Below are 27,100 nucleotides of genomic sequence, written 5' to 3' on the forward strand. Positions count from 1 at the left end.
TTACATTCTGATTTCAATGTGGTTTATTCATTTCTAATCAATCTGTTTATCACATTTAGTGTAGTTTCTTTTTTTTTTTTGTAGTTTAATTGTCCCAACCTTCAGAGCCTATGCAACACTGGATACAAAATCACAAAATGGTTGCCAACTTCGAGATTAAAAGCTAGATTTAGTACAGTACACGTGACTGTATCTCTTCTCACGTAAAGTAAGTCTTCCTCTTTCGAGAATCGGATTCACAATTATGGTTTATACAGGTTACAGTCTGAAACAAGACTACAACAATGTAAAACACAAAGACTTTAGTCAATATCACAAATATCAAGTTCTATAGTTAAAATGGCCAGATTTTTTTTTCTTCTTCTCATTATTAACTTGTGACAAATTATAAAAACAATGGGCCGACAAGAGTGACAGACATGCAGTGTGAATATAATAAATCTATCGAGCAATGCCGTTACACATAATGAAAATACTAAAATGCTACTATGTGTGGTTTCATAGACCCTTCAGTGCAAAGACGCCCTAAGAATGGAGAGTACATGAATAAGAAAATCGCAGAAACAGTAAAAGACAATTTTTTTCTCTTTGCAACTTTGAAATTTCGCTTTTCCTCTAAAACAGTTAACATAATAATTATAGTGAAACTACGACCACTTACTTTTTTTTTTGTTATGAAATACATTTAATCACTCATAATTGATCAGACAGAGATATAAATAAAAGTACCAAGATCAAATTTAAAAACACCATCACACTTTCATTTTTTTTTTAATTTATCATGGCCACAGATTGAACGAAGTGAGTCAGTCCAATGTATTGTAGTTGCTGTTAATCAGTATAGTTTAAAGTCAGTTGTTGAGGGTGCCAGTACAGTTTTGATATGGTCAGGGACAATCATCAATCTTAATCCCACAATTTCCTGGAATCTGAGATTAAAAAAAAAAGAGAACACACATGAACAGAAATTTCACAAACAACTCAGAGATATATTTATCATTTTTTTTTTCTTAAATTAATGTATGTTTCCGAGAAAAGCCATTGTCAGATTAACTGCAGTTTTGGGAGACATGATAATCCTTCCAAAGCTTTTCTGCAAAATTACTCGGGGGAAAAAAATAGTTGAGGATCATGTCCAGTATCATTGTAGGTACATCAACGTATGATCATTTGATCAAACTACAACATGACAAGTATTCCATTCCTTCATGTTAAGTATTCTGGGATTATTTTGCCCCTTTCCTGAAAAAAAAAAATCCCCCCCCCCAAAAAAAAATAATCATAACAATAATATAATGCTCGTTTTCAAAATGGATCCCAGGAGCGGAAAAAAAATGTTTGCAAGGCTTTGGATGGTGCTCTTATGACAAGGCAGCCAGCCACTGACACAAGACTTACTGACTAAAACAAACAAAATCAGAAGAACCCAACCCTCATCAGCACAGACATCTGATGATAAGAGATTTATAACAAGTGTTGGTTGCACAAGTTTTGACTCAAAACATTAACTCTTGTGATTCCCATTGACAATTTGTGCGTAACATGCACTACGGAACTCTTGAGATGGTAGTGGTGTGGTGCTAAGTAGTGTACGGGTTAACAAAACAAAAATCATGAACTTATATAGATCATGGGACATTGTGGGGAAACTTCCATGGATGTGTTCAATTTTCTACTGTTCAAATGGTAATATCATTTCATGATTCTAATCCGGACACCAAGCACCATCTCAAGTTTGAATTTAGTGGTACTCTGAATGCTTGGCAAAAAGTGGCTGCCAATCTCAATTGATGGCTTCAAAATCGAGAAGTTTCTCTGCATTTAAATGTCTCAGATGCCAATTTGTTGCTTAGATTAGAAATCATCTGTGATTACATCCACATTTCAAACTTACAGGAGGGGAACCCAAAACAGATAATAGCACCCCTACCCCCAAAAAGTTATTATCATGCAGAAGGAATGGAAAACTAATTGTTGCCTTGCAAATAATTTTCATGCACAACTGGCTACAAATTCAAAGATATCTCCAGTTGTTGTTTTTTTTTTTAACACCTCTGAGCAATCAAGGTCCTGTGTGTGTAATTCATAAATTTTCTTTTTTAGTAGATACCAGTCCAGCCAATTTCCTTCACACGAAACTGTAACAAAGTATTAACATTAAGTGAAATCCAATTTCATCGACGAAGAGAAAGAACACATATACACAACACACACGCATCTTTATTGAAGTGCCTGTCATCTTGCTCATAACTATCATCATCTGTAGCATGACATCCTCAATTACACAATAAAAATTGTAAATTGCAATTCATCATAGAGTAACAACGGCTGGCCACAAATACAGTGTGTACCTTACATCTGCATCTTACGTCTGCAGTTGTCACGTAAGTTCTCAACCAGATTCTGCAAAAATTATGTGACACACAGTCACCCAGTTCCCCTATGTAATGGACGTAAGTACAAGATATGACAAATGCTTGATATAAACTTTTGCCAACATCTGGGATATGAGGTACCATTTTATCAAAAGATAAAATCGATTTTATATTTCCTTAACACACAGGCTTATAGACTTGTGATTGAAATCAACCGTATAATCAATCATAACTCTTCATAAAACAGGGCTGAGATTTTATCTTGCTGAGGCAACATTCTGGTGTAGATTGAGACACACCATGGAGGGACAAGCAAGAGAAATCTTTGAAGTTGCTAGATCATGATTTACACTGCCCTTCCAGTGTTATTTTACTGAATCTCTTGAAGTCTGAAAAAAAAAGACTTAAAAAGGGGAAAAACAAAACAAAATAAAACCTAGCTCTGATCACATAATTCCATAGGAAACATGATGTAGAGAAAATCTTGTGTTAATCAAAATGAACATTATCACATTACAAGAAACAAATAAGGAACACAACTTGACATAGCCTGACCTGTCTCTAGTTTTCACATAGCCTCTTCATTAGAATGACACCAAAGCAAGTGCAAATATCAGGGAGAATAAAAGGGGAAAAATAAACTGCAGACTGGTTATTGAGACTAAGCACATGCTTTTTTCTTTTTTTTAAAGGTACAAGACAGGATGTTTTCAGCTGCTAGTCTAGTGACCACAAACCCATGGAACATAACTTCATGTGCAGCACCCAGATGTACATTACACTATTGAGTAATTTGACAACTTCTGTGCAAAGAAAAAAAAAAGACACCCCCCCCCTCAAAAAAACAAAAACAAAATAGAGCAAAACAAAACAATACAAAACAAAACAAAACCCCAAAGCAGGCTGTTGTGGAAGGAAGTTTTGGGGTGATGTGGCGATGTCACTTCACAGAGGTACTTCCCCTGCAAAGCAGGGAAGAAAACTCTCTCTATGAAGTAGCAACCCACAAGGCTGATTCAACAACCCATTTTAATAGGCCAATGAAAAATTTTTGAAAATGGAAATAATAACAATTAAAAAAAAAGATGCATTTACAATTGGGGAAAAGTGGTAGCTATATCATCAGTGCTGAGACTAGACTAAAAAGGCAATGGCATGCATATTCTTGTTTGCTTTCTCATTTAATAATTGTGTGTTTTTGTTTTTTTATGTAGCACTCAATAACAACATGTGTCAGAGTCTGTCAAGGTGCTGTAGTACATTTGCTATTTAACTCCCAACATGCAATGGAAAAAATGACATGATTAGAAATAAAGGATCTTCTGAAATCTGAGATATCTTAAAGTGATACCTGCAACTTGAAGCCTAAATGTGAAACTGTCAACAAGTACAACACTGGAGAGTTGATGTTTTTGGTTTCTGCAGAACCCATGAAATTTGGCTTGTGCTCTTGCCTCTTCAGAAATTACATAGACAAACAAACATTTAATGGGTGTACGGAACATTTGAGGATCTCCATTAAATTAGTTTCAGGGCCCCCACTTCTCAGAAGACTTTAAAAATAATCTTTACTTGTAAAGCTGCAGCTCTACAATGAAAACGAAACCACTGACCGGTGTCAAAAGTAGACCTATAAGGCCAAAAGTCGTTTGATAGTAATGGCTCAACGCCTTTCTCCGAACTCAACCCTCGCAAGAATGTGAGAGTGTCTGGTGATCATCAAGTAAATTTGAATATTAATACAAAAATCGTGACAAGCTCTGATTCTCCCCGGACATCTGGCCGCTACGATCCATCAGAAAATGACAGGACGCAGATGGAAAAAGAAAAAAAAAATGACCTGGACGACATGGAAAACAAATAGGAAGATATGGCGACAACCAAGATGCACAGTTTGTGAACACAAAACGTATACAACAAAAACTTGCGGGTTCTTCATGTCAGAATGAGGTATGTTTCTGCTGTGGGCATATTTTTTTTTCTCTCTATTAGTTAGTTTTTTTGCTGTCACATATGCAGTCTGTCATCTAAATCTTGCACACAACCACTTGGCGACACCTCGCAGGAATAGGAGGAAAAAAAAAGTATTCGCTGGAATTCGTAGAAGTTCAAAAATCCAAGTACGGTTGGTCTTTGTCGTTGCGAGTCTCCCATTCACGTACAAATGGTCCATCATGAATTGTCGTTGTGTTTTGTACTCGTCCTCAGTACGGCACAAGTGACACCACAGTATTTTTTTTTTTCATTTTCTTTTTTTCAGGTGGAATATAGGAGCCGACATCACAAACAGCGACGCTGACTAACCACGATTTGGGGACGACTTTCACATGAAGAAAAATATGAAAAAAAAAAAGAGCAGGAAAAAAAGTAATAATTAGTGTCTTTCGTAGTGAAGCAGCCATGATGACCATTACAATAATACACATTTCTAGCAAATGCCTGGATATCCGAAGGGGCATTCGGAGCGCCACTGCACAGAGTTAACTAAGTTTTTTTTTTTTGCAACGCTGGATTTCTCAAGACTTGTTAAAATTGGAAAAAGCTGTCTCTGACAGTTCTTCTTTTTTTCTTCTTCTTCTCCTTCTTCATCTTTCCATCACTATCTCCTGCTTTTTGAGCTCCCTACTCCAGTCACAAATCTCCTCTCCCGCTCATCGTATCCTTTGTTATTTAAGTCTCTGGGGGTGGAATTTCCATCAAATTTCTCACAATACCTCTCTCCTGGTCCCATTTAAACACTTAATGCTGCTTTACGAATCCACGACCGAGCTGGAAACATGGCTGACGAATCCCGGACCGCTCCTTGAAACAGAAGGCTTTGTCGGTTTTTACTTCCACGATCAATGCAGCTAAATGAGCTAACTGTCTACCCCACAGCAAATATACATCTTCTTTAAATTTTTTCATTACTTTTTTCTTTAATATTTAGGCCATTTGACACAACATTCCACGTATCCTTTTGTCATGCCTCCGATGCACATTTTTTTCTTCTTAATTTCTTCTTTTTTTTTTCCTTTGAAGCCGTAACAGAAGTAGATGTCTAAATCTCTAGATGAACGGTTGGTTTTTATTAAATGCTTGAAGTGTTCCATGGCAAAATCTCTTGCATGAAACTATCCGCAGTCATCGCAAGGACTCCTCGGTGCACATGGCCTAGTTTCGGTGACCCCCGCGGCGACCCCCTCCTCCACTGCCACCCTGGAAGACAAGACAAAAGAAGAGGAGAATGTAACAAACGATGTAACAAAAGAAACTCCATATAAATTAAAAAAAAAAACAAACAAAAAAAACTGTGCACTATACAGTCCCTCTGTGCAGCAAAAATGTCTTTTCCCATCCCCATTCCACTTAGTTTAAAGCAGACTTCAAAACACATAAATTCATACGTGTAGTTAGCACTCACGTAGAAATTGTCCGCTGACCAAGGTGTGGTAATGGCTATTACATTCCAGTAAAACCATACTGTTTTAGTGTAGCCATATCATGCACTTTTTACAAGCTGTCTTAGTAACAAATCTTCACGATTACGGGTATTAGAATAGATACTGATTAAAATACTGTGAAAGTGGAAATTTTCGTGCATTTTGTGTGACCAGAACTAGCGCAAAAATTAAAGCACACAAATATTTTTTTCTGGCTATATGTACCACAATAGAATGTATAGACTCCACAGAATAAAGAAAAAGAAAATGCAAAATTTATACCTGGCCCAGCACAAAAAAATTACTTGCACATAAAAATAAAAAAAAAATCCACTCTTACAATAGTTGTCCCTTTCTCTTGTTACTCATTTCACAGATCTACATGAAGATGCTCTATGAAAGTATCTTGGGCATCGTGTTGTACATTGCAGAGGGAGTTTTCATCTACATGTACATGTTACAGAAACACACCATCTGTGCATGTAAACAAAATGGCCACAGAACATTCCCATACAGTTTGTCTTGAATTCAATGGGTATCACTTAGAGCATAATTATGCCAGTATTACAAATACACCTTTTTAGCGCAAGCATCATCTTAGCATATAAAATCCTCTCTATTGCCAGGAAACTTTCAGCAAATTGCAATGTCATATACAGTCGACTCCCATTACAACAAAATCCTGCGAACCAGCAGTTTTCCTTCGTTATATCAAAATTTAGTATTAACCGAATAAATAAACAATAACAAATTTTGAACAAATAATGTTGTGGCTTGAATTTTTACTTTGTTTTAACCGGAATTATTTCATAACCGTGATCCGTTATAATGGAAGTGCATTGTATGATCAGCTATGATCAGCAACCGTTGCCAGTTTTACTGGCACAGCCAATTTGCTGATGCTGTTTGAAGCACCTGACATGTGTTACTACAAGGAGTGCGGCCTATTTCCACAACTCAAAAGCCGAGGCACTACATATCAGTGCCAAGGCTGTGAAATATAATAAAATGCACCCCTTTCTCACTTGGGGTGCACATTTTCTTTTTTAATTTTGATTCATGATTTGCATTCATGTTGATCAACCGTTCGACCACGCATAATCGTCAATTCAAAATTCCTCTGGAATCCTTGATAAAACTAGACTCGAGTATGTTTCCAACTTTTCTTTTGGTTCTTAATGCACACTTTCAAATACCCCAAGGGGTAGGGGGAAACAAAAAAATTGATGACTTTTTAATTATTTATGCTAAATACTGTCATGCATTAAGTCTTTTGTTCCTATATGTACACTGAAAAGTAGTACATACTGTTGCACAGATGTATATCATACACTGTAAAAGTGGAAATTTTCATGGTGTTAAAATTTTCCATACTTCGCACAACCAAAAACTAGCTCGTAAATAAAGGCACAAATGTTTTTGCATGCTGTATGCCCCAGTAGTTAATGACTTGATTCCACAGAAATAAAACACACAAAACTCATCTTACCTGGCTAAGCGTGGAAAAAATAGTCACACGGAAATTTCCACTTTTACAGTACATGATAATCATTCTGTCAGATAGCTTTTTTTTTTCAATACTTTCTTGATGGTTTTGTTTTATTTTCTGATTCATTTGTTTGTTTTGTTTTTGTCTAATTTGTTTTTGGTTTTTCTTGATTTCACTTTTCCATGATATCGAGCCAGATAGGACATGGCTGTTTGAACAGTTCCATTGATGTAGAGCTGCGTCAAAACTTTGGCGATCATATTTAACCTTTCCTGTTTATGCCAGCCATGCCAAGTTCTGAGTTTCCTTCTACATGAAGAGGAAATAACTGATTGATCTAGGATCCTTAGCTATTAAACACCCACCCCCACAACTTCCAATATCTACTTGCCACTTGGCTGCCAATAATGCTGAACCACAGAGAAATATCACTATCACATCGGTGTGGCAAAAACAGTGGCATACAATTGCATCTCTTTTGGAACTCGCTGTCGTATTAAAGACCTGGTAAAGGGTGGGGATACCACGGAGTGGGAAGGCTGGCCCAGCAAGGATATATGTGACCCGCCACAAGAAAAGGATCCAAAAGTCAATGACGGCTGAGCCGAGAAAACAGAGTTTGAAGTCAAATCATCAAAATCTGTCAAACCAGTGAATTTCTCTTTATGGCGTAATTTTGTAGTCTAATATTTTGTCTATCATCTGCCAAAATTTCAAAGCTAAATGATCAAAGGAAAAGCAAGAAATTAGTGTTTTTCTGGGCCATGATTTTCCGACTTTCAACGGAACAGAAACGTGTGCGAAGATTTGGATTTAGCGCTGCAGATAGATTCCGCCCCTAGCAACGAGGGAGTGATCTTGCTGTTCAGTGCGTGGCATTCTGGCTACCAATTGGATGTGCATAGACCGCTGGCGTGAAGCTTGAATGCACATCGCCGAGGGTGCTTTCCTAGACCACTCGACATGGTCTCATAAAATCATCAATACCTCCGTAACATACTTTTATGAGGCACGTTATATACAAAATTAAAGCAGAAGAGCAGGGGAATATTGTAATGCCATTTTTATAAAAACAACCTCCTTTGACTTTTGGATCCTTCTGTTGTAGCAGGTCACATATATTCAAGAATCCCCATAACGAATTGTGTACAGCTTTACCACTGACCCCCATGTATCAAGTACACACACAGCCAAAGAAGACTGACTGGAGTCGACTGATACTGACGGGGATATCCTTTCCTGCACATATTCACTGACGGGTGCTATTCATGGTTTTTTCGAAAGTACCCAGCGAATAAATCGGGCTACCCATGAATCCCCAAGTAACGGGTCTTCAAAAGGTATCGAATGCTGTCCGATCAGAAGTCAGAGCTACAAATTACTGTTTGACACTATCGATAGTTTAACAGAGTCACTCATTTACTGTAGGTTTAAGGCAAACCACCCCTTTTATATTTTACATTCTTTATATAATGATATATATGTATATATAATGGGAGGGAGAGAGGGTCTGAGGGACAGCATCATGATTTTTATAGGGACATTGCTAACAGTGTCTCTGAGATTTAAAACACAAGTTTGGGGGCAGAGGATGTCCACAGAATCTGTGTCAACTATTACATGGGGATTTCCCTTATCATAAGGGAGCAATCCTATGATTGACAAATTATCACATTGTATGTGTCACATGGTACTATACTGCAAGGCATACATGCCAATTTTTCACAAAGTAACACTGTTACTTTCAGGCGGCAGTTGATATTTTAGAAAAGTCATCTTGGGTTTACAGACCAAATTAGCCTACAACCTTTTGTAATGGCAGTGAGACAAAGGAGACTTTGTTTCACTTTTGCTTTTGTTTGGTGTGAATTCTGAAGCCATTTTCCCTCACCTTGTGGTGGAAAGGGGGGGGGGGGGGCAAAGAAGGGAGGGGGAGGGGGAGACTGTGCACAAATAGAGCTTTTTTTTTTCTTAAAGACTAAATGTATTCTTATACACTCAATACACTGTATGTACACTGATAGGGACCATACATTTGTATGCTTGCCTTATCACTTTAAAGGACAAGTTCACCTTCATAAACATAAGGATTGAGAGAATGCAGCAATATTAGTGCTAGAACACATCAGTGAAAGTTTGAGGAAAATTGGACAATCGATGCAAAAGTTATGAATTTTTAACATTTTTGTGTTGGAACCGCTGGATGAGGAGACTACTAAGGCTCATGATGTCATATGAGTACAACAGCATAAAGAAAATGTAAAGAAAATTCAACATATTTTCACTTCTTTTGCATTATAAAAGAGCACTTGACTTGCCTCTTTCTAAAGGCAATGGGAATAATATTACCCATAACATATGTCAGTAACGAGTCAAGGGAATGTGTACTTTTGTCAAAAGATGAAATTTTGTGAAATTCTCTGTATACTTTCCTTATATTGTTGTACGCATGTGACATCATACACTACATTTAATCTCTAAGAGATTAAATGGGTTATGCAATGAGTGAGGTGCATTGCTACACGTACATCAGTGAATAAATTGACAATTTTTAGATATATTGAGCACCCCCCCCCCCCCCCCCCCCCGCTATGGCTAAAATAGACATTACCATAAAAAAACACCATCCAAGCTGGTCAGATCTACAGAAAGCAAACTAAAAGACTGAAAGCTTAAAATGTAGGTTCACCTCCATATACATGTGGACTGAGTGAATGCAGTAATATGAACAGTTATTACACATCAATGGAAGTTTGAGGTAAATCTGGCAATCTGTTCAAATGTTATGAATTTTGAAAGTTTCAGCGTCACCAGTGCTGGATGAGAAGACTCCTGCAGTTTGTGATGTCACATGCGTAGAATGATATAAAGAAAATATAAAGAAAATTCAACATATTTCCATATTTCTTCGCATGATAAAAGAGCATTGGACTTTGGAAACTTTGGAAACAAAATTCCCTTTAAACATACGTCAGTAACAAGTGAAGGGATATTTACTTTTAAAAGAAAAAAGGAAATTTTGTGGAATTTCAACACATTTTTCTTTTACTGTTCAGCCCACGCGACACCACAAGCTCTTGTAGTTTCTCATCCAGCAATGACTGGACAGAAACTTTAAAAATTCATAACTTTTGCCCGATTGTCCAATTTTTCTCAAACCTTCCCTGATGTGTTCTACTGATATTGCTGCATTCACTCAATCCACATGTATATCACGGTGAACTTGTCATTTAAGTCCTTCCTGAAGGAGTGGACATTGAAGTGCCTTCAGGCATTTTTATATTGTCTCAATGATTAAGTGTCCGACAGTCTCATGCACAGGACCACAGGACCGCCATGGTGAATATTTCTCTTTGATATGTAGAGATTTCAGAACAAAGTAAAAAGACTTCTAGTTTCATCACCACAAAAAACATAACCATTTTGTACATTTGGGAGGAAAAATAATTGCAGCATAACTATACACTCTAGGAAGTCACGAATGATATACCGTAAAAGTGGATATTTTCGCGCGACTAATTTTTTCGCGCTTGGCCAGGTAAGAGGAATTTTGCGTGTTCTTAATTCCGCAGAATCAAGACATCAGCTACTGAAACAAATGGCACACAAAAATATTTGCATGCTTTTATTTTTGCGCTAGCTTCTGGTTGCGCAAAATGCGCGAAAATTTCCACTTTTACAGTAGTTGATCTGAAGCTTCTGTTATTAGAAAAATTTCAAGGCACGCTTTTATAATTTGTGAGCCTATCAGCAAATCAATGAATTTCAATTTGCATTTATCAGAGTTTGAATCTGTGGTGTGAAAGCTACAGATATACATATAAAACTAAAATGGTGACATTTTTGATTGATAGGTGTTGACATAAATCAAAATAAATTCCCTCCAAAATGTTAAATGTTATCAATGAAACTCTGCATTCACTTTTCAAAGAGAAACCACGTAATGCAACAAACAAACAAAGGGAAAACAAAACAAAAACTGAATCCCTCAAAAGCATAGCAATTCTCTCCCCAATAATCAGAATTTGTGTCAATATTCTGAGAAAGTTGCATGCAAAGACCTACCCTGCGGTGAGAGTCCTCCTCCTGACGCTTTTCGTAGTGGCTGAAGTCGTCGAAGATGGAGGTGGTGTGCTTATAGCCGTGTATTATCTTCATCACCAGCTTGGCTTTGTCCAATAACACTTCTTGCGTGTCGCGAGAGTTGGTCACTGGCTTGTTATCATTGTTCTCCAGCCTTATGTGCCGCAGCTGGTTGTTCGGCACGTCCTTCACATACACCCACCGCACATCAAAGCGGCCTTTCCACTTGTCCTGGGCCCACACACCAGTGTTGGTGGCATAGTCCACTTCGGACAGCATCTCTGCGACGCCGCAGAAGTGTCCGCTACCGTTCACGCTGTAGATTAGGTACACGGGGCCCTTATTTTGGCGCTCTCGGAAAGCAGAGTCCAAACGCTTGTTGCCATGTTCGGTGCTGCACCAGATGCCATACTTTATGGAACGATGGATGTCGTCCTCCGAGTAGCTCTTGATGATGAAGATGCGCGAGTTCTTGATGTCTAGGGTAAAGTCAGTGGGGTTATAGTCATTGATTGAGCGCAGCTTCTCAAGAACTGGATGATCCACATCACCCTTCTGGCTCGACACAGAGCTGATTGGCGCCAAACTAGCCGTACTGCTTTGGTTACTTGATCGCTGCGCGTACCCGCGGTTCTGCCCGTTCGAGTCCCAGGCCCTCGGCTGCTGGGGTTGCGGTTGCACAACAGCCTGAGGGCCCCTCCGCGGTACGTCATTCGTGGGCAGCACTGGCTTCTGCTGGGTCACTGCCTGCGCCGTGGAGGGAGGGGGCTGCGAGACAGTGGTCTCGATCTTGGCAACTGGCTGCGGCTGGACATGTTGCACTTGCGGTTGGGGGTGGACAGGGACCTGCTGTTGCTGTGGAGGGTGCATGGGGGGCTGCTGGGGCGGCAGCTGGGCATGCTGCTGAGGAGGAATGGCAGCGGGCTGGGTGGGTGGGGTCTGAGTGTGAGGGGGCGAGGGCATGGTGGTGGCAGTACCAGCTGGTTTGGGAGGCGTGCTGGCCTTGTCGCCATTGTTCCAAGTTCCAATAGTCATGGTTGGCTTCATTGATGGAAGCTGAGTGGGTACTGGGGCATGGGATCCAGTCTTAGGCGTTTTCTTCGGCTGCGGTTTCGCCGGCTTACTCACAATGGCCGCCCAGGATGTTTGCTTTGGCACTGCTGCATTCTGCGGAGGCGGCTGCGGAGCTCCGCCTGCTCCTGCCACAGCCTGAGAGAAGCTAGGCCCCTGTGGTTTTGGAGGCATCACATCCTGCTTGATCATCTCTCGTCCGGCAACATTCATGGCAGTCTTGTCCATGGGTGCACCGATGTTCAGGCCCGACATTCCCAGCTCCATGGCCTTCATGCCATGGGCCTTCCCATCCTGTCCATCGAGTCCGTTCAAGCCCTGGCCGTAACTCCGCTGCCCCGCTACAGAGTTGGGCCCGGGCGGGTATCGCTGGTAGTCGTAGTAAGATGCCTGCTGGGCCTGGGCTTGGGGCTGGGTGCGTGCAGTCCCCTGTGGTTGGGCTGGGGCAGAGTTAGGTGCCCAGGTCCCCGGCATAAAGTCTGCATTGGCGGGGAAAAAGTTGAAGGACTGATTAAGGTAGGGAGGGGTGGTCCCAGGCTGGTTGTAGTAGTCGGGTGCATAGCTAGATTCGTAGCTGTTGTAGTTGAATCCGTTGAAGGTGTCGCCCCCTGTTGACCATGTAGTCTCGGTTCCAGGAATAGAGTAAGAGGCGAAGGAGTAAGGTGACTGGTAGTACGGTGTTGGCATGTAGGAATCTGGTGCTCCCATACTGGGCGCCGATGAATATCCCTGCTGGAAAAAAAAAGAAGAACAACATACACACTTGAGGTTACACTGTTAAGATGAAACATTATACATTAACATGAGTTCACATTGATTTTCTGCTACACTGGACATAAAGCAGTCTTATTCATGATACCCTCTGTACAATTACTTCCTCTGGACACATCAGTTGAGGGGGGGGGGCAGGAATGGACAATATATCTGAGAAAGGAAACGCTGCTTGGGACTCGAGTCTGGGAAATAAGTTCCTGACACACAACTGAATTGCTGCTCTAGGTCAAACCTTAATTTGGGGGTTTTCACCCTGAGAACGTTAGTGATTTACATGCAACAATTAAGCCTTTTCAGAACTTCAGTGATAACCTTTTAGTTATTCATTTACTCAGACTCCTCCTACATTGAATATTACAACAATAGTACTGTACAACATGTGACTACCCCAAAAGGATGCAGAATCCTTTCTTTTCTACATACAGTACCACCATTCTGGTACAGTGGCAGAAAAAAACAAAAACAGAGGAAAAGAAAAAGGTAGAGGCATGTAGAATAACTATGTGTGATTGTTCTAAAATGATATGATAAGAGAAAATTCTGAAAGCTACTTGTAAGCAAATATGGTAAGTCAAACATTGCATCATAGAGTAAAAATCTGACCATCTGAAACACATTTTTCACCGTTTGACGATAATCATAATTAGTCTTTACGCAATGTCTAGTATAGAAATCTCTGCACAATCTTGCGTTACACATATCTATGGAAGAAAATTGTGAAACAATACCATTTGTTTTTTGTTTGTTTGTTTAGTTTCCCTAGCTGCAAGGTGGCTTTCCAACTAGGTTTCTAAAAATTTGTTGTAAGGAGCTTAAACATAAATATACAATGTATCTGACAGACAGACAATGTAGTCCTTATTGTTTTCTTTCATTTCCATCATTTTCTTCTCCCTCTGGATATGTTGTATGTTGCTAAAACGTGAGCAATGGCTAAAAAGTAAGAGAATAAATAAATAAATGAAATAATGCCACCGCCCACACTTCATGGCACAGGCACAAAAAAATGAATGCAACACTTCACAAATCATTAATTCCCTCCGAAATGATCCTGGCAAATATCTGTGCAAAAATACTTTGGGCCGACACTACAAAGAACTAAAATTTTGTAACACAATACGTTAACTTGAATCCATAAACCACATATAGTGGGTGACATTACGTGCTGAGTGGACTTTGTTCTCATTACTCCTTTTAGTAAAAACATGTTTGCAAAATGTACTGGAAGTGTTGTAACAGCCATCTTCAGTGGGAAAAAAATGCTACTGGTACACTGTACATGTACATTGTACTACTGTACATGCAGCATTGATTTGTACACAGGGAATGGTGCACATACAATAATGTTCTGTACACAGTATGTTATGTATAAAATGCAGGGCTGCCAACTCTCACACACTGAGCGTGAGACTCACGCATTTTGGTCCTTTCTCACTCTAAAACTTTATTTCATTTGCATGCATTTCTATTGATCTCACTCATTTTGACTCCTAAATTATAGCATTGGCCTACAGATATGGGAGTCTCACTCTCAACTAGTTTCCAGTGTTGGCAGCCCTGAAAATGAAGCCTAGTGTGTACAGTGGTTTGCAAAGCACCTACACGGTACAGTGTATACAAACATGCTGAGTACACTGTACATGCACAACATCTTGCACAATGAGGTACAGGCTGTATACAGGAAATTATAGACCTGTTCAGTTTGGGTGCTGTCTATTCCAGCCATAACTGGGAGACATCATTACTGAATTTATGCCTATTATACCAATAGTTGATTTAAATGCATTGACATGTATGTACACTGTACATTGTGCATGAAGTAATGCATCTGACTCACTGCATATATGCAACTCAGTGAATCATCGTTTCTTTTTATTTTGGATGCTCCCACTTTTAGTTCTGAATGGCAGACATGTACATGTACACTGTATTTAAATGTTTTAAAACCGAATAGGTCCACACTGTGCACACAGAGTGAAGAAAGAGAGAAGAGAGGAGAATCGGCGGGAACACAGTGTGCTCTTTTCCTGCAAAGAAGCCGTGTAAAATGTCTTTATAAAAGAAACTAACAACCAAAATTATATCATGTAATTGTAAGTGTGTGTTTGTGTATGTACATGTATGTATGTGTGTAGAAAGAAAGGACGACAATGTGTATCAGTATGCATTACTGAGTGATTATACGGTCCCGTAAATCGTGAACCTACCTTTTATGCAACATTCAATTTGAATACCATATTTGTTATGGTTGGTTTTCTTTCATAACATATCACGACAGGCGGAAATACTTCGCTTACGAAATCACTGAGGAATTTGGCTCAAACCCAGCAGCTTCAATAGTGTGGCAGATATTTTAACTACAATGTGTGCAAACTACAAGCAGATGAAGAAGTAAAGCAATCTCACATGTTAGTGTAATCAATATCAGGTCATTCAATTGAAAAATCAATAACAACAAATTTTCAATGAATAATTTGACCATCACATGTTAGCATCTATATGTCAGTCCAGCTGACATCGTACATACATTATTCGCCCAACAATTTTCATTCTGGCATAAATTCTAATAGATTGCTTGTTTGAAGCAATTTTGGGGCAAAGTTGTCTCACAGATCATATTGTATTGGGGGTATGATATTATATGCACACTGGGAATAAAAAAATAACCCGACATCTTTGAAATGCACCCCTTTACTGTGGAAATGCCCACATACAGTGGGCATGTACAGTGTACCGTACATTCCCTGTATTAACTTCCACAAGCCACATTATCAATCTTTGCAAACTGTTCAAACTTTCTATAGGGTGTCGAATCAATTAATGGCACTCATAGTTGCAGATCTATTGTTATTTACATACTTGCTCACTTTCATTCAAAATCACTTTCTCCTTTGGCTTTTAAAGTCATCCTGCTTTTTAAAACGTATGAATTTTCACTGAACAAAAGTACAATAATGTTAAAATCCCAAGAACGATGGGAAAAAAATGCTTCATAGTTAAATACACATGAGGTTGCGAAGGCAAAGTAAAAGGTCCATCTTGTTTGAGATGCAGGGTACAGCACAACAGAAAACAATGCTTGATTTCAAAAGCCATGTTATTAATACCACACTAATAGTGTAGTACAACTGTACGTACATGTACAGTGTACAGGTGTAAGTCACTGAAGTCACCACACGGAGTACACATTGTACATAATGAGTACAGTACATGTATGTACGCATGCATGAAGGATTATGCTTTTAAACAACCTGTGAATTTGCAGGGGCACTGAAAAAAAAAAGAAGAAAAATGGCTGACAAAAATTAGGCTGAATTAGCACAGAAGTCGTTCCTTCCCTACGCACACCCACCACCGGTTGCAACGAGTCCATTGTGATATTAATAGCAGCGTGCCATACAGGTGCAGCCAAGTGGGGCCCCTACCCATGATGTTTGTGCAATTAGCGAACAGACAAGTGTAGAAGACACCACGAGTAGCACACAAGGCACAGGGATAGGAGCTCCAGGAGCATCATACATATGCGTGGGCGTCGTAACGCAGGGGCACGTAAACATGATTCATGCTACTGCTGCTGATGAGAAGTAGTGTACAATGTGGGGGGGGGGGGGAGGGGTAAATACAAGAGGATACTTTCTCACATTATCAAATTATCGCCAAAGGCTGTGTTCTGTTTAGGAATACATGTGTACAATGCTCAATGTTGCAGACAAGGGAAGGTCCCGTTTTGCAATTTCTGGGAAATTTTGATTCACAGAGGAAATGTGGTATAGGAATAGCATATTATGCTACATCTTCTGCTCTGGTATGGCACCCCCCCCCCCCCCACAGTACTTAGCATTAGCACTTCAAATGCTGAAGGGTATCTTCTAGTTGTCTTCAGATCAAGCAATATATTTTGAATACATAATGTACACTGTATAGCACTCTCAGTAGTTTGTAACTGGTGGTGTACTCATAAACATTTTATACTATTTCCTTTGTTTTTAGGAGCTTTATTCCCAAATGTCTCAAATGAACAAGAATAGAGTGTTCATTTAGCAATCAAACTGTTTTACATAGTGGTAATACAACTGTAGGCACACAGCTCTGGATGGTTTAATGATTTTATGGGAGGGGCAGTGGCTGCAGGCAGGACACATAGGTTTAAATACATTCATGGACCTAAAAATAATGAGTCTACAGATTTTTTTTTTTCTGAGAAATCTTCACTGTATTAATAAAACTGATTAGCTGTACAACTGTATAACATGGAAAGCCATTGTTTATGACTGACGCATGCCATAATGCAAAAGCCCTTGGTCAATTCGAAAGGTTTTCTTTCAAAAACATCGAAGTCACACCTGCAGGCACTGTATTTCTGCATGGACATGGAGGGTTAGGTTTTTAAGACTCTGAGTTCCATTGCCTCAAAGTCCCACTGACACAGCACACAAAGGGACTGCCAATGTTAATGCAAGAGTTAAACAACCAAGAAACCCATGCAGAAGTACACACAAACTTAGTTTTCATACTATATTCATCTGTAGATATGCAATTCTTTTATTTCCTTTTTTTTAAAAGTTTTTAATACATTTGCACAGAATTTGAGACAGGGTCTATCAAACAAATAAACGAACAAACAACAAACAAAAGAAATGAGAAGTGGAGTGCCTAATTCACAGTAACATGGACACAAAGCAACCCCAATTGTATGTAGGAAGCCTGGTATACTTGTACCGCTTTTGTTAAATACTTTATGACCTATCAACAAAGTACATGTAGGTTATAAATGTATAGGGAATAATTTTCCTTCTCGAAATTGAATAGCAATTTTTGTCGATGGACATACATTTTCAACAAAATGGTATACAAGTCTATGTAATGAAACTGATATGCAAATTACATTTTGTATAGCAGTCATACCAAAATGCATAGCAAATTGCTATCCGATACCAGGAAAATTATTCCCTGATGTACAAGTGCGTACTCTGTAACCATCATCATGTCAGATCATGTAGATGCCAAGTATCAATAAACTTTTTTTTTTCCACGCCGAATTAATAGTTACAGCTCCAAGCGAGGGTGATGAGGATAGTTATTTTTATTACTTGGCGATGCAACCGTAGCTGTTTATGAAAAAAAAAAATCATACTTTGTCCAAATGAGTGGAAACAAAACTGTAACTGACTGAACTGTTCCGTGTATCCCCTACTGATAAGAGTTGATATCATTGGTCAGGTTGGGGGCATGACTTTGAGTGGGGAAAACAGTTAAAATGCACAAATGTGTAAAAACCAATAAAAACTCATTAATCTTTTGTGGTTTAGTATCACAAAGTACAGTGTAACTGATAAAGCTCATCAACTATTGCTGAAATGCATGCACACATGTGAAACTACCACTGAATGAATGAAACTAAACCAAATTAAAATGTTAACATGCTTGACTACAGTGTAGATTAATTCTATCACACAGCAAATACGACTTTCAGGCATGAATAACAGAAGCCTTGTATTTAAAGGGATGGTATAGTTTTGGTTGAGATGGGGATTCAGGTTTCCCACTTTTTTGTGAGATAATGAGAAACCTGTTATAAAATAGTAAAGAGCTTACAATTCTAAGAGGAACAGAAAGTTTATAATATATGATGAAAATTGGTTTTGAAATGGATGAGAAATGCAAAAACAAAGAGGTCCTAATAGAAGGTGGGACCCACCCGCCTTTTATTAGGACCACTTTATTTTATTTTATTTTTTATATCTCTGGCATTTCAAAACTGATTTTCATCAAATAAACATCAATTCCTCATAGAATTGCAAGCTCTCTTAATATTTCATAATTGATTTCTAATTATCTCACAAAAAAGTTGAAACCTGAAACCCTATCTCACCCCAAACTATGCCATCCCTTTAATAATAGCAAGCAGGTTTACAAGCATAATGTAGTACAAAATGGCATGAAGGTTTTGTGGAGAAACAAGAAAAGTTGGTTCTTACGGGAGTTTGGCTTACATGTACCTGGTGGGCCGGCTGGCTGGATTGCATGTAACGCTCAAAGTCTCCATCACCGACATTTTCTTTGGGGTTCATGGGTCCATTTTGAACTGGGAAAAAAACAAAGAAGGTGTGGGAGAAGGAAAAATTAACAAATGAACATCATCATGACAGTTGTGAGTGATCATAAACTTTCTTTCACACTCTGGAATTAGCACATAACAACATGTAAAGTCAATATCTTTTCTTGCACACAAACTACTGTGCATACAGAAATTCTGTACAAATGTACTGTGTGGTGTTTTCGTATCTCTAACTATATGTGTATGTTGTGTGTGTGTGCATCAGGTATATGTGTAGAGTGTCCATTCAGAAGTAAAAAAAAAAATAATAATAAAAAAAAAAAATACAAATTTTAATTTTGCAAGCAAACTCTACATACATTGTACCTACTGCATGTTAACAACATACAGAACTTGTGTGTGTGTCTGTGTGTGCGTTTGCAATGCTTCAGTACTTGCATTGCACACATGCATAAAGTGTGTGCATGATATACAATGTATTACATGTACATGTACACTGTAGTGTACAGCCATGTATGTGCAAGCGTCCATTCACCTGTCCTAAAAAAATCCCAACAGGTCGGCAATACCGAGAGAGATAGGTGTACTCTGTACTTCCACAAAGAGGCCATAGGAGATTCACATGTGTAACGTGTGACTTCTGTACCTCCATGTTGATGACTGACTGATAATATCATTTGCACTCTACAGATTTGGCAGTCAGGATACAATGTACATGTGTAGTGCAGCGTGCTGGTTACTTGTCAAAATAGTACATTGTGTATCAGATTGGCATCACATATCATTGTACATTGTATGATAGGAATTGAAGATATGAAAACATGGTAATTAATGTGTCTGCATGTTGCTTGAAGGTTTGAATGTATCTTTATTTGGCAGAGTCACTGCAATATAATATATTCATAACTGCTCTAGACAGTCTACTAACAATACATTTTGTTACGATACGCATTCAGACAGAGGTTGCACGCTTGCAGGAAATCATTCATCATCTATCACTTGCCGCGGAGGCCAGGCACGTTTTGGGCCAAAAAAGACAGAACTGCATGGGGCATATTCTGGTGGTGTACTGTACAAAGTGTACATGTACAGCTGTACATGTAGGTGATGTCTTTTCAGTGCAGATACTTAATTTGGGTAATATTCATATATGTAATTTGGTTTCTTCAGGTTTCATAGCACAGGGACATATATTGTAATTTGACAGAATAATATGTATGTATATACAGTATGTACAATAGTTCTGATCTCGGAATCATAAAATTATACAAACCATAACATCACAATATATGCTACTTTTGTTGTCATTTTTTATCCTGAACAGTCAAGTACAATTTGATGCACAAACTATTATTTTGCCAATATCGTGAAAGCCTATAATCAACACGTGGACACGCGGTTAAGTGGCCATTTGTTCAATTTACTGGCCAACAAAAAGAAATTAACTCTTTCATATGATACTATTCTAACATGAAGTATTACAAAAGAAGAGTACCTGTACTGCATACAACGTTGTTTCTGCACTGGATTGGATAAAAGGGATGTTTTATGTTACAGGGTACTTAAGTATTGAACACACTACATACTACTCACTGAGAGAGAAGATTTACACGCTATTAGAAAGTACATGTAAATATCGAAATGCACTCGGAGAGCACAGACCTCCGCCAAGCAGCTCTTTTCCACCCATACACGCATGCTGATAATCGCCCTACTGTATTTCCCAATGATATTAAAGAAACCTTGTGTTTACCTCATCAGCTTCCTGGATGCTGCGCAGCGCTGGGAGCAGAGCACGCGCTTCCTAAAGCGCACACAATGTGTACAGCTTGTATGCAAACCTCAAATACTGTGCAGCTTCCCAAGTTCATTGACCCTATTTGCCAAAAGATGAAATAATTCTTCAAAACTTCATTAAAATTCCTGGATTACTACCAAAATTTAATAATTTGTTCCTTGTGTCATATATCAATTCTTCCTGTAAGTTTCATCCAAATCCATTCACAACTTTTTTAGTTATTTTGAAAAAGACGAACAAACAAAACATGACCTCATTGGCCGAGGCGATGAAGGGGGTTTGTGGTTTGGAGAGATTGTACATGTAGTTACAATTTGTAATACACAGACATTCTCTTTTTGCTGTTGTGCTCCGTGAATAAGACTGTATGCTCAATCTGCACACCACGTGAAAAAGACCGAACAAAATCCCAGTCTTGTTCTTTCTTCTTTACTTGGTGTTCATGATAATTTCATTTCATGAAAATTAATGAAAACATAATAATTTCATGAAAAATAATTTACAGTAATCTTATTCACAGAGAGTAAACAGCAACAAAGAAAGTCTAGATAACGAAAACAAGATATCTTGACCTCATACACTGGTAACACTAACTTCTCCACAACCTTTTTTCTCCTTTTCTTATCAGCTATGAATACCTTCTCTCCATCATACGCTAAATCATGAAACCGTTAGCCTGCATACATTCGACGTACAATTGTACATAATTTGTCAAGCCATCTGTTAAACTTTTGCCGAAAAATGAAAATCCAGTGACTTGTCTACACCATCACACAAGTGTACAAATGTAGTCATTATGAACAGCCCCTGTGACTAACACTTTTTTTCGTATAACAGAAAAATGACTAACATTTTTTACTAACATTTTTTTTCAACAGTAACTTTAATGTGAAACATTTTGGGAAAGGAATAGTACACTCACACTGTGGTAATGTTCTGCTGAAACAATGAAACATATGTATAGTGCACCTTACATGTACGTACATGTGTAGATTTGTAGACAGTACAAGATTTAGAATGACTCTGACAGAAAGACAGTCTTTTTATTTTTTTACAGCCAAAAATTTTATTGTAAGATTGCTTTTGAAACCTATTTCACTGAAATTTCATGACTTTCCACATTCTATAAAACACAGTGCTCTCTTACAAATTAGTGAATCATACTTGTATGTCTTGAGTTATTAAAGACCCAATTGGCCAATGCTGATACAAATGAGAAGTGTGATTTTTTTTTCTTTAAACAGAGCGATGTGATTCATGTCTGCTTTCAGACACAAAAATTAAAGACTGAAGAATTCACAGAAATATGTATTACTGCACAATCTCATTGGAAATCAATTTCTTTGGCCATCATTTAAATGCTCACTGGCACAAGCACATATTATCATCAATATCAACAGCTTACCTTGGCTCCTCTGACTTCGTGGCTTCTGTAAAAGGAATAAAAATAGTCAAAAAGAAATGTTTAATACTGGTGTCTAATTTTTCACTGTAAAGTTTGTTGTTTTTCAATAGCAAATTTCATCAGGTTTCTGAACTGTTTATAATACTAATAGGCAACTTCCATACAAAAGCTGTACATGTATGGCATGCAACAAGTATCCACTTTAGCAAATTTTTATATTTCTGACAGATGTGACATACAGTGTGTACAGTACAACTGTATGTATTCTGTCATGGCAAAACAATTATGGATGCTGGTAAGACTAGACAAACAAACAGACACAAACACAAAAACAAACATACACACACACACTGTCTGTAAATCATTTCACAGACAACATCTCAATAGAGTTTTACACAACAGTGCACTGGCAGAGTTCACATATAAAATTCACTGATTCTTCGACCGAGAGCTGTGACTCTTACGAAAGAAAACAAATGAGATTCAGTGTGTCCTGCTTGCAAGGAAATTCATTTAGCATGCAACATGTGACTTTTTTCAAGCTTATCAAAAACATGAGCTCATCATGAGTATAAAAGCTTTGTGGATTCAGCGATTTGCAATCGAGAAAAATCTAAACTTAAAAGGAAAATACCCAAAGAGAAACCCTAATGCTGAGAATAGGTGCAGTCAGACTGGCAAAAGATTAAGTTTAAAATCGCTATCTTTAAGATCTCAAAGTTTTTTTTTTAACCAGTGTGACCAATAAGTTACATGTAGCTATTCTTGCTGTAAAGCACAAAAGTTATAATTCCTATGTTGCTATCTACAGTATGTGTATTTCACCCGGACATTAGGCATAATTCATCAGTCCAAAGTTCAAACTAGCTGGATATTTTGCGGTTTGGGAAAATAGCCCAATATTGCAAATGTGCATCTTCATCAGCTCAAAATAGCCCACTTGGTGAAATAAGCACGAAATTTGACGCATGCATACTCTGCATCATTACTCTGCTTTGCGCACGGTTCGAAAGTGGATTTCCCCACACAAAATCTCCCATAGGCGACACCGTATGTATGATACTACAGCAGACCGGTACGTACAGCTGTACGTGTGTAGGTAACGTGGGTATCGCAAGTATGAGCTTGATCGACTCACGTGCATTGTATCGATCTCAATCGTGTATGCATGTAATGAGCTTTCAGGTCTATTTTCTACCATTCTGTTGACACATTTGTCTGCAAATCGTATCAACAGCTTATTTTGAAACTTTGAGCTGATGAAGACAGGCCTACTGTTAGTGCAATTTACACTTACATTGTACAAATTTATTTTGTTCTCTGGTTGCTTGAAATCTGATACCAAGTTAGAATTAAGTAGTGCACCATGCACCACAGTTGTGATATGTAGAAGACTTCATTAGTGTTTTTTACCTCTCTCTACATGGTCACATATTCTTATTGTAGCTTATTATGAACACATACACAAACACACATACAAATACAGTACTCACGACAGGACTCATATGCACGGATTGTAATGGACCACAGATTTCAAAATGACACATTTACATTGTATACAGCATTAAAAAATAAAAATAAAATGAGGGTCCTGAATACTCATTTTGCCCTTTTGCTTCTCATATGGGTTGGCGGGCAATTACACTATCTATATTGTAACCTTCACCCATGGGTTTGTATGCACTTTGTACAGGTGAATGGCTACTGTACTTCTACAGTGTAAAGTTTGTATGTTGGTTTCTCATCAAGGCCTGTTCAGCAACTGGATAAGTTTAATGAAGTATCCCTACTATGAAAAGAATGAAGGAATCTTTGATTTTAATAACATGTGCACAAAAACTACGGTGGAATAAAGAAAATGTAACATTTGAACAGACAAAAATCTGAAATGAACACAATTAGTAACAACCCTTGATTTGCAAAGAAAGTGCTCCAATTGTAATCAATGGATTCTAAATTTTGATTGCACAATAAATACATAAAATGCACATCACACATTGTGTTTGAAAAGACATCAAATACTAACACACCTGGAAACTGCGTATGAATGAGCAAGGTGGGCCTACAGTATTTTCTACTTCTAATCCACGCCTATTCAGCAACTGCCCATTTTAGTCAATACAGTTTGTACACTGCACTCTATGTAAAAAAAAAAAAAACCAACAACAACCAACAAAAAAAAAATAGCTTGCTTGAAGACTACAACTGTACATTTGCAAATATGGCCTCAAATGTTTTTAAGCATTGTCCTACATGTATATAAACATCACACACTTGTAGAGAGTCTATACAGTAAGGTAGTGTTTCTTCATTTGCCTTTACCCCTCCTTTTTTTTTTGGGGGGGGGGGGGGGTTCTCTCATTTGTTCATGTTTTAATTGCATAATACAGTAGTTTTTTTTTTTGGTTTTTTTTTTTAGTTTAGGTAGAAATATGGCCACTGATGTTTAAATGAAGGAAGACAGATACATACCATGCATTACTATCAGATCCTAGTAATGTAGTATTAAATGGCATACATTGTAGTACACTGTAGGGCCTTTGTGCCTCTGGTGTCCGTAGGAATAAAGTCTATCATTGAAAATGTTGATTCCCAACATTTTGAGATAGACAGTCTACAACTTAGTACAAGTGTATGTATGTATGTCAAAAGAGACTTTAATGGTAGAAAGTTTCTACTATACCAGGGCCATGTTGCTAGAAACTCGCCTTGTGATTAAACGCAGAGTTGTGGGCGATTTGGGGAACTTGCATTTGATTTTTCGAGAAGTTTCTACCATGATATAACATCGGGGTCTGGTGCCTTGTTTGTGTACATGTACAGTACATCATGTACAACATGTCACTTGAAATGTGGTACAATTGTAATTGTTACAAAATCAATGACATTGTGAATGATGGAGCTACATTAGACAAAATCACAACTAAGTAATATTATGATTATGAACTATGAAGTAGGCCTGCATTGTAACAATATTGACAGTATTGTTTCCAAGCTACTGGCAAAAATTGGAGTAGCATTCTCGCAAAAATGTGCATCCATGTCCATTGTGGAGCCAGACTTTTTTTTTTTGCTATTACAGTAGCAAGTCTGAGAGAGTGACACTAAAAATTACAGAATACAGTAAAACTTACATCATACATGTATGGTAGCTCTACTACTTGTACACATCGACCACCCTTTTTGAAACCGACCGCATAGTTTTGGCGCACAGAACGCTTAGTACGCACTGCATTGCGCGCAGAGCACATAAAAATGTATTGGCTTTGACCGTTGATGGGGATGTGTGGGAAAGTGCGAAAATTCACTGTTCATTTATGGTTTTAATCAAGGACAAAATTTCGAATGAATATTTTAACTGAATCGTAATGTATAATGTCAATGCATAATTTTCTAAACAGCTTTGTACAACACGGTGTTCAATACAACCCGGTTTGTGTGCATTGTCAATGCAAAAACAGCGGTCGATCTAAAAAAGGAGTGGCACTGCGGGGAGCTGAAAAGAGGCCATGCAAGTTCGACGGCGACAGGGAACAACATAATTTGATATTGCTGGATTTTCTCAATCACGTACAAATTTGTAGGTCAAGTTTTTATGTGAATTTCAGTGTTAGATATTCTTATCAAGCAAATAAAAATTAGGCGGTCGATGAGTAGTAGGTCCAACCACATATGGGGCATGGGCAATGGCACTGTCATTGAATGGAGTGATCGTGACAGCCAACTTACAAGAGTGTACTTTTTAGACTGGGATCAAGTGATTACTGTTGTTACAATGCTAATAATGGAACTACTGTACACTGTCAATACTTTCAATATATTATAAATCCTTTATACAGTCCATTAACCAAAGACACAAACGGGGAGGGAAATATTCGACAATTTGACAGTAGTCTCCAACCGTTCATGTAGATTTCTAGATTTAGTTCAGCCACGTCCTTTATCCTTCCACACACACTGAAGCCTTCACACACTTCATTTGTGAATGAGAAACCATGCACAAGGAGAGGTCCATGGACACGATCCGCTTGCTTATGTGCCACAAACATTGGTAAATGTAACAAAAATATTCTTTGCATATGTTGGATATGCTTATGGCATCGAAACTGACCAGAAGTATGGAATCAAGACGTTCATATCAGCCTAAAATAACTCTTGAACATTGTACATTGCACGGCTATCATTTACGCATTTTGTTACATACGGGCATGTCAACACGACGAAGCCTGCATTACGGGGAATTCATCTACACACACACACACACACAGCACTGCACAAGCTCGCTCCACCACGTAAACCCTATGGCACATAGGGGTACGGTGTACATGGCCGGCGAGTGTGCATGTCATGAACGTACACATCAATGCATAATTTCGCGATACAGAAACAGACGGTGAAACGAACCTGTTCAACTCCTGCCGCTGCAGACATTGCCTTGTAAATCCACTATTGACTCCCGATTCTGCCAAAATATATCCTCTAATGAAAGTCCAAATGTTCACTGGTTATTGTCTTTTGTCACAAGACAGTATTTAGTTCCTTTCGGCAACAAAATCGTCCCTAAAAAACAAGGCAAATTATATCGGCCGATCCCAATAACAATGGAGGATTTCCCAACAAGTACA

General features: G+C 38.4%; 1 protein-coding gene across 5 annotated transcripts; it reads right to left on the reverse strand.

The window, feature by feature from the left end:
- LOC140239527 (YTH domain-containing family protein 1-like) lies at window positions 1-27,100 on the reverse strand. Of its 5 annotated transcripts, none has more exons than XM_072319362.1 (5): window positions 26,880-27,100; window positions 22,476-22,500; window positions 19,214-19,299; window positions 11,352-13,169; window positions 1-5,573 (listed from the first exon to the last, which is right to left on the reverse strand). In XM_072319362.1, the coding sequence occupies exons 1-5, from the start codon at window positions 26,904-26,906 to the stop codon at window positions 5,529-5,531; spliced, it is 2,001 nt and encodes a 666-aa protein (XP_072175463.1). In that variant the 5' UTR covers window positions 26,907-27,100; the 3' UTR covers window positions 1-5,528. The 5 variants fall into 5 exon arrangements, with proteins under 5 accessions (XP_072175463.1, XP_072175462.1, XP_072175461.1 ...); XM_072319361.1 differs by having other exon boundaries at window positions 11,352-13,172; XM_072319360.1 differs by having other exon boundaries at window positions 11,352-13,172; window positions 19,208-19,299.

Source organism: Diadema setosum, chromosome 16, assembly GCF_964275005.1.
Source record: "Diadema setosum chromosome 16, eeDiaSeto1, whole genome shotgun sequence".
Lineage (NCBI taxonomy): Eukaryota > Metazoa > Echinodermata > Echinoidea > Diadematoida > Diadematidae > Diadema > Diadema setosum.